The sequence below is a fragment of the Brienomyrus brachyistius genome, chromosome 23 (genome assembly GCF_023856365.1).
Source record: "Brienomyrus brachyistius isolate T26 chromosome 23, BBRACH_0.4, whole genome shotgun sequence".
Lineage (NCBI taxonomy): Eukaryota > Metazoa > Chordata > Actinopteri > Osteoglossiformes > Mormyridae > Brienomyrus > Brienomyrus brachyistius.
The window spans coordinates 18,864,601-18,872,833 of record NC_064555.1 but is presented as its reverse complement, the minus strand read 5'-3'; the positions used below and the strand labels follow the sequence as shown (position 1 = coordinate 18,872,833).

The 8,233-nt window shown below is 43.6% G+C and overlaps 1 protein-coding gene across 4 annotated transcripts; it reads right to left on the bottom strand.

Moving 5' to 3' along the window:
* Nucleotides 1–1,406: 1,406 nt before the first annotated feature.
* Nucleotides 1,407–6,678, bottom strand: LOC125718802 (ras-related protein Rab-39B-like). Of its 4 annotated transcripts, none has more exons than XM_048992898.1 (3): nt 6,588–6,678; nt 4,546–5,202; nt 1,407–3,248 (listed from the first exon to the last, which is right to left on the bottom strand). In XM_048992898.1, the coding sequence occupies exons 2-3, from the start codon at nt 4,758–4,760 to the stop codon at nt 2,822–2,824; spliced, it is 642 nt and encodes a 213-aa protein (XP_048848855.1). In that variant the 5' UTR covers nt 4,761–5,202; nt 6,588–6,678; the 3' UTR covers nt 1,407–2,821. The 4 variants fall into 4 exon arrangements, with proteins under 4 accessions (XP_048848855.1, XP_048848854.1, XP_048848857.1 ...); XM_048992897.1 differs by having other exon boundaries at nt 5,739–6,592; XM_048992900.1 differs by having other exon boundaries at nt 4,546–4,933; nt 5,739–6,592.
* Nucleotides 6,679–8,233: the final 1,555 nt, after the last annotated feature.

Here is an 8,233-nt window from a genome sequence, read left to right as displayed (position 1 = left end):
AATTTCGCAAGAGCTAGTAAGCGCGAGCTCAAAGTTCCGCTGTGCATTGATGCAGCGAGAGATTAGGTTGGGTATTTAGTGTGGTAGTAGGGCATCAGCATAAAACCTTTTTTCAAACGTGTGTGAAAATGAATTGCAATTATTCATATATTATTGCATTTGAGAATCATAGGTATTGTTCACTTTGCAAGGTAGTTGGCTACTACCAGACAAAGTTAGCCTTCCCTCAATCTGCTTGCTTAGCCTTTTGGCTCGCTGGCAAGTCGTGACTTGTAGCATAGAATCCTATTTCGCATTACTAAAGGAGAGCTCTGAGTATCATGACTGTAAGCTGAAAGTTTTTACCATCACTATTACTGGTTATAGTTGGCAAAACACAGAATTTCGTTTATCTCCAGGTGAAGATGCAGAGAAAAGATTTCAAAGTTGTTTAAAAAAATGACAGAAAGCTGCCGTCGTGTCAAATTACAGAAAATCGTGTCATTTTATTCTCTTTTTTGTGGAAGGAGGCTCCCCCTAGGGCACTCACACCTCTGGGACCCGGGTTCAAGTCTCCGCCTGGGTCACATGTTTGTGGAGTTTGTATGTTCTCCCCATGTCGTCGTGGGGTTCTCGGGTACCTCTGGGTACTCCGGTTTCCCCCTACAATCCAAAGACATGCTGAGGCTAATTGGAGTTGCTAAATTGCCCATAGGTGTGAGAGTGAATGGTGTGTGAGTGTGCCCTGCGATGGGCTGGCTCCCCATCCTGGGTTGTTCCCTGCCTCGTGCCCATTGCTTCTGGGATAGCCTTCCGGAATCCCTGTGAAGGATAAGCGGTTTGGAAAGTGGATGGATGGATGGATCACCCTAATCTAATTGCGCCTTCTTACGTATGCAACTGCAATCATCGGCTAAAACATTTTTCGCCAAATTCCAAGTTTATATTTTTAAAAGCAAAATCCTGGAATATATTTGGTGGGACAAACATCACTCTGCTCTCAGTAAGTGCGTGTAATCTTCTTTCCTCCACCTTGATCAAATCAATGTCCTAGAATTTAAAGTAATGTTTTTAAAAGAAGAGAAGGTGGCAACAGTTCCGCCCATCTGCTCCATGGGGTGCTGCCTTTCATCACTTGTAGCCTCTGACTCAGGCCACTACATTGTGATAGGACAATGTGTCTCAACCCAGTCCTCGGGGACCACCAGACTGTCCACATTTTTGCTCACGCCCAGTGCACCAAACAATCAAGTCCACTTCTGTCCAAACCCTTCCGAATGTGAAAGGGTAGGTGTACCTATTCAACCCATTTCCTATGGATTTGAATCCAGAGCTGCAGAGGTATGACACTGAGATGCACGTTGTAGTCAGATTGCACACATGAAAATCACCTGCCCGTACAACTATCAAACAAGATAACTGCAAGCTAACATAAATATTGTTTATTTTGATTACCACATCTCAAATTACAGTACAAAGTACAGAAATCAATGCACAAAACAAGTCATACCGCTCACAAAGTGACATTACCGCTCACAAAGTGACATCACACTGATTGAATTTTGTACATTAATCACATGCGGCCCTAATCTCTGCATCCTGGCGAAATGATGCACAGACTCACCTCCTGAAGGTAAAGACACACAGGGTACTCAGTGGTGTCACAGGTGCAGTGCCAGTGCTGCAGTTAGGTCTCCTTTACGCCAGTCAATAAGAACAGTCGATTTAATCACTGGTGTGATAAGTGCAGTGCCAGTGCTGCAGTTAAGTCTCCCTTATGCCAGTCAATAAGAACAGTCAATTTAATCCAATAAAGGACACTGTTCCATTTCTTATTTGAAATTAAAGCTTTTGCCATGGATCAAGCACCAAGTCTCCCAGAGAAGTGGTTCTCAATAATAATACTGATAACTCAAATGATAAACATTTTCACTCTGCTGCCAAGTTGAGTGATGATAATGTCACTAAGTACACTTATTGATTTACCAGTAATTTAAAAACACTGAATCATTCTTTATTATACAAAATTTTACATCTGTATGTTTGTGGTCATAAATGGAAACCAACAATTTAGTCCTTTTATTTTATGTAGGTCAAACTAGCAGTAATGGCTTTCTACCACAAAAGCGCACAAAAACCCTACATGAACTGCCATTTGGCATAATCCATTCATCACATTACCATCAGATGTACAGGACTCTAGGTTCCACCATCACATATTTGCTGTCATGGAGACAGGTGTTTCTTCTTTTTGTCATATACAAATTATGAAATACCCACAATGACATCCCCAGTAGTGTGAGTCCTGCAAATGGAAGAGGACAGAATGATCCGGAGCTGTAAAAATGTACCTATGTAGGGCAAACAGGCATGATGTCATAGATCCAGATGGGCCGATGCACACTTCCAATCGTTGACAAACAAACGTTTAGCTGGGCTTTACTGCTTCGGAGATATGTGAGAGGGTTGCTTAGTTCAGCCAGGCATAAGGCTTCCTTGCTGGCAGGGCCCTCCTGTATGCACATGGGCCAGGAGGCCCATGATGATGAGGTCACATAACAGGTCAAACATGAGCCGGGGGCCCAGGATGATGAGGTCACATTACCGACCAGACATGAACCGGGGGCCCAGGATGATGAGGTCACATAACCGATCAGACATGAACTAGGGGGCCCAGGATGATGAGGTCACATAACAGATCAGACATGAGCCCGTTTGAGGTGTACAGGAGAGAAGGGCAGATGAGTTCCACAGCAGGACAGATAGTTGAGTACTGGTGTGAATGCTTGTGTGTGCATGTGCCCTGTGTGCTTTTCTGCATAAAGCAACGGTGAGGGAGCAGTCAGCAGCGGCAGCTCCGCTCCCTCTCAGCCTCCTCCTCAGCCGGATAAAGCACCTTGTTGCTGAGGCCGGCCTTCACACCCTCCCAGCCATCACGCGTGTCGATCTCGCCCATCTTCATCAGCTCGTAGATGTCACGTGTGAGCAGCTGGAAAGCGCGTTCCACGTTGGTGTTGCGCTTAGCTGATGTTTCCACGTAGCGTATTCCGAGGTCAGCCGCCAGCCGCTCTGCCTCCTCACGGGACACCTTGCGATCATGCTCCAGGTCGCTCTTGTGGCCAATCAGAATATAGACCATGTGATAGGGCAGCACATGTTCAGTGACCTCGCGGTGCCACTCCCGTACATGGTCAAAGGTCTTCCGATTGGTCAGGTCGAAGACCAGCAGGCCACCTACTGAGTTGCGGTAGTATGAGGTGGTGATTGATCTGAGACATAAAATACAACACAGGCATTACTAAAACCTACCGCACATGAATGAAAAGAAAAACATCGCTTCAGTTGTAGTACTTGGGTAAACATGTTCTTATTTAAAGTCCCAGGCCTCTTGCACAACTGTTAAAAATTCTTCATGACAGAGCCAGTTAGCATAATTGAAAAAATATATCTTTTGCCTAAAGGACTCTTGTACCCAGAGCCCCTGTGATTTCTTTACACTTTAATAACATGCATTTGCTGTATATATCTGTATATATCTGCTAATTCAGACAACTGACCAGAAAAGTAGTGCCCTAGAGATCTGTATATGGTGCCTTCACATTAGGGTCCTTAACCATTCTGCCACCTGCTGACAGAATGAATACTAGCACTGCACAATCCACTAAAATAGCTTTCATCGACAGAATGAGCAATGAAGGGAGTCTTGGTGGTTCCAGAGTTGCATGCGTAATAGTGTGACATATGGTTTGCGGTCAGTAGTAGGCATATTTCTACTATAACATGCACCGTGAACCACACTAAGACAGACAGAAAGAATTAAGCTGTTTGCGATCGAGTGTAAGACATAAACAGCTATTGCAGCAGCGCCGGTGTAAACGTTAGTGTATAAGCTTAAAAATCAGTTTTCGTTTTGATTAACAGTTGTTGGATTGTTCGATACCGTGTTATATTTTATTTATATACGGAAGTATAGAATTTTAATGTTATATTAAAACAAGAATACTCTTAGGGAACTTTATATCAATTTTCGAACGTAAAACACAAAATACCACGGTGAGTCTTCGTTCTCCTACGGGTTACACAAAGTAACACGTATAATGTCCCTGTATGCCTGCGACGACCCCCCGGTTTCACATAAGTATATCGTGACCATTGATTGTAGCAGGTAATTGTTATTTTGTAGAAATATTTGAGGGAAATGCGTATTAATTTTCATTTGGAAGTTTCCATTTATCGTTTATTTTTCATGAATGGCGAAACCTGTTTATGTAACGCAAAATGGTGCGTTCATTCGAAGGATGTATTCATAGCGGCGTATGTGACCTGTCACGGTTTTTTAAGTACTCATGGCAGACTAGGGATTAATAATAAACTGAATTTTGAAAGACGCTGTACTGTGTTTTTATAACAATTCATCTGAAATACCTTCATTTGTTTTTTTGGAAATTTACCACGCCCCTGTATAACCCGCACTGTACGTATTATACATTCATTATTAATACTCAAATTATTAGTAATACACATCTACAGACATATAATGGCCTAAACACGCCCTAAGATACTTACCTGAAGCGCTCCTGTCCAGCAGTGTCCCAGAGCTGAAGCTTGATCTTCACACCCGGTTCAATATCTAGCGAACGGGCATAGAAATCCACACCGACCGTGGGGTCCGCCACGTCGCTGTACACACCGTCTGTAAATCGTTTTAGCAAAGACGATTTCCCAACCGTAGAATCCCCGAGCAGGATGATTCTGAATTGGTATTGCCACAGAGCATCCATAGCATGGCTCTAACACAACAAGCACGGAGATGCTTTGTAACAATGCGTCGGACTGCTTCTGTTTACATGCAGCCCGTGTGTGTCGGGGTGTGCGGCCGGCTGGGTGCTGCAGTCATGTGATGGTACCTCGTTTTATCTCGAAGTGAAATGCTCTCTTCCTTCATATATCTAATCTAAAAGAAAACAGCACGGACGTTTATTAATTGGCATGCATTGAATTTAGGTAACTGCCGCAGCAGAGTCGAACTCTTTTACATAATAACCCACATCTCTACATGTTTACCGTGCAATACCTTTTTTATTTTGCGACTTCAGATGTGAATATACATAATGAGGTCAATGTATCAGTTCTGCGATGGGTTGGCGCCCCTTCCAGGGTCGTTACCAGCTGTGACCCGTTATTTCCGGGAGAAGATCCCAGCCTCCCTGCACAGGACACGCGCTATGGCGGACCAAGGGAAGAAAGAATCTATTGACTGTAATTGTCTAGGCTTACTACTCCTAATATAACAAGGTATGATTTTGTTACATTGTGTTATTGTTGTTATGTATTGACTTTGTATTATCTTTATTATCTCATAAGCCAGAATATTTGTTGGTGTAGTAATTAATATGTATTAATATGTATTGATTTTGCACAGCTTCATCTGTTACTCACAATTATTACTCATAAAAAGAATTACAAAGAATTAACTACAGCCCTAGTTCATCTATCTTTCACACACCTTATTCAGAACAGGGTCATAGTGACACACACAGTAATGTCAATTAAAAAACAAAATGAAATCACAACACAAGCGCTACTTTTAAATATGCACATATCTTTTTTAAATATCACATTCTCAGCCAGTCTTTAGAAAGCAGTCCAGCGTTACCTCTGCCCCTAAATCCACCCTTACCCCCTAACCCACAGCAATACTTGTCAGACTGAGCTTGGATTCCTCTTTCACTTGAAATGAAACAGAAAGCACTTCGCACCTGCACCCTCGGGAAGCCAGTGACCAACACGGTCCCGCCCGGCCCCCAGCACAGTTCAGCACGGCCCAGCCTGGCCCCCAGCATGATCTAGTATGGCCCAGCCCGGCCCCCAGCACAGTCCAGCACAGCCCAGCCCCAACATATTTCTGTGGGAAAGAGAAATGTGTAGCTTTCCCAGTGACCACAGAAACAAACGAAATGTAATGTTGTTGTAATGTATATGTGATGAAATACGATAAAAATAAATCATGCTGATGAGCTGTATAAGCAGAAATACTTTGGAAATATTGATAAACCTCAGTAAATGTCATTTTGGTGATTTGGAGTCCGCAGTTTCTTCAGAATTTAGGAGGTGATTGTTGATTGAAAGTGACAGGAAGATTTCCCAGGCCTTGCTCTTCATTTCCTTACAGCCTTTTTATAGCATGCCATGCAGATTATTCTGGAATGCAACAATCTCCAGGGGCTTTCGACTCCCTGTTTTCTGTTCCCATTACCAAATGTTTCCATAGCTTTTTCATTTCCATTGGTTACTTTTACCATTCATTCTAGTTAGAACTATTTTATGAATATTTTTATAAATACAGTTCTGATGAAAATGCTGTTTTCTTTTCATAGAAAAAAATATGCAGTGTTTTGAACATACAAGGACTGTATTAACTGAATCTTCATAAAAGCTGTTTGATTAATTTGAAGTGATGCTACACCACATGACATGATGCGCCACACGACACGACGCACAACATGACAAGATGCGTAGATCCCATCCCAGTGAGGACAGGGTGTAAGTCAAATGACACCTTGGGTGAGACAAAAGTTTGTCACAGAGAACACACATATAGTTATTACCTGAATATTTCCATCCATCCATTTTCCAAACCGCTTATCCTACTGGGTTGCGGGGTCCGGAGCCTATCCCGGAATGGGCACGAGGCACCTGAATATTTGAAAACATTAATTTGTAGAAGTCTGCGATGATACAGGAAATCAGTAGATACACTACAAAACTGTGCATGCAGTATTGCAGTCTATTACAGCAAATTGTAAATTGGTCCTCCTGTGACATCCCTCATGTCCTTGCCTGTGTTAGTCCTCCACGTCTTCGACTTCATCTTCTGGCCTACCGACCCCTGGCTCCCCATCTTCTGACCATGACTTCGGAATACTTGTGACTTGTGACTAGTGACATGGTGTATTGCAACAGCAATAAAGGGTTCTCATCATCATCATACGCTTCGGCTTTCGGCGACCTGATTGGACGGCTACTGGCAACGACCCGGACCCAGCTCTCGACCACTCACCCCAGAAGAACGTGAAAGAGCACAGCAAAAGGCTATGTATCTACTGTGGTGATGCTGGGCATTGCACGCGCCGTGAACCACACGGAGCCCCGTGGAGAGACGCAGGTAAGAACGATAATTCCCCTTGATCTGATTAAAACCCAGTTCGTGGTGCCAGTCATGCTTCGCTGAGAAATGGAAAGTATTAAAGGCGTGGGTTTGCTCGATTCGGGCGCTGCGGGAAATTTTGTGGGTGCTGAGTTTGCACAGCTGCACTAAATTCTCCTGGAGGAAATGCCTCAGCCATTAGTGATACGGGGTGTAGACGGAAGGCCCCTCTGCTCCGGTGACTCACCACACAGTACTGCACACAGAGGGGGGTACTGCACACCGAGACTATCCGATTAATTATGGTTCATTCCTTAATCGATAAGATCATTCTCGGATTCCCTTGGAATCACAATCACAATTCCAAGATAGACTGGAGAAGTGGAGAAATCCAGGCCTGGTCATCGTACTGCTTTCTTAGCATACCCTGTCAAGCCTCCTCCATTGAGACCCCCTGCCCAGAGGATCTATCAGGTATTCCGGAAGTTTACCATGATTTTTGTGATGTGTGTAGTAAGACATAAGCCTACGGTCTCCCACCTCATCGTCCCTCAGACTGCTCTATCGACTTCATAGAGGAAACCATACCTCCCCGTGGACATCTCTTCTCTCTGTCCTGACCAAAGGAGGAGGCTATGAAAACGTATGTACAGGAATCCCTGAAACAGGGGATCATTCATCCCTCCACGTTGCCTTTTGCTTCTGGGTTCTTATTTGTAGCCAAGAGGGACGGAGGGCTGAGGCCTTGTATAGATTATCGAGCCCTCAACAAAATTACGTAGAAAAGAATAGAGCCCCTCCCACTGATCCCCTCAGCCTTAGAACAATTTCGTTCTGCTCGTATTTTTACAAAGTTGGACGGGGTGCCTATAATCTGATCAGGATAAATAAGGTTTACAAGTGGAAGACCTGGTTCATTACTACTACCGGACAATATGAAGATAAGTCATGCCTTATGGGGTTTCTAATAGCCCTTCGGTCTTCCAGTTCTTTATCAATGAAATATTGGGAGACATGTTGAACATCTTTGTGATTGAATGTATTGATGATATCCTGATTTTTTTTTTAAATAGAAGAACAGCATATCGAGCATGTGTGGCTGGTACT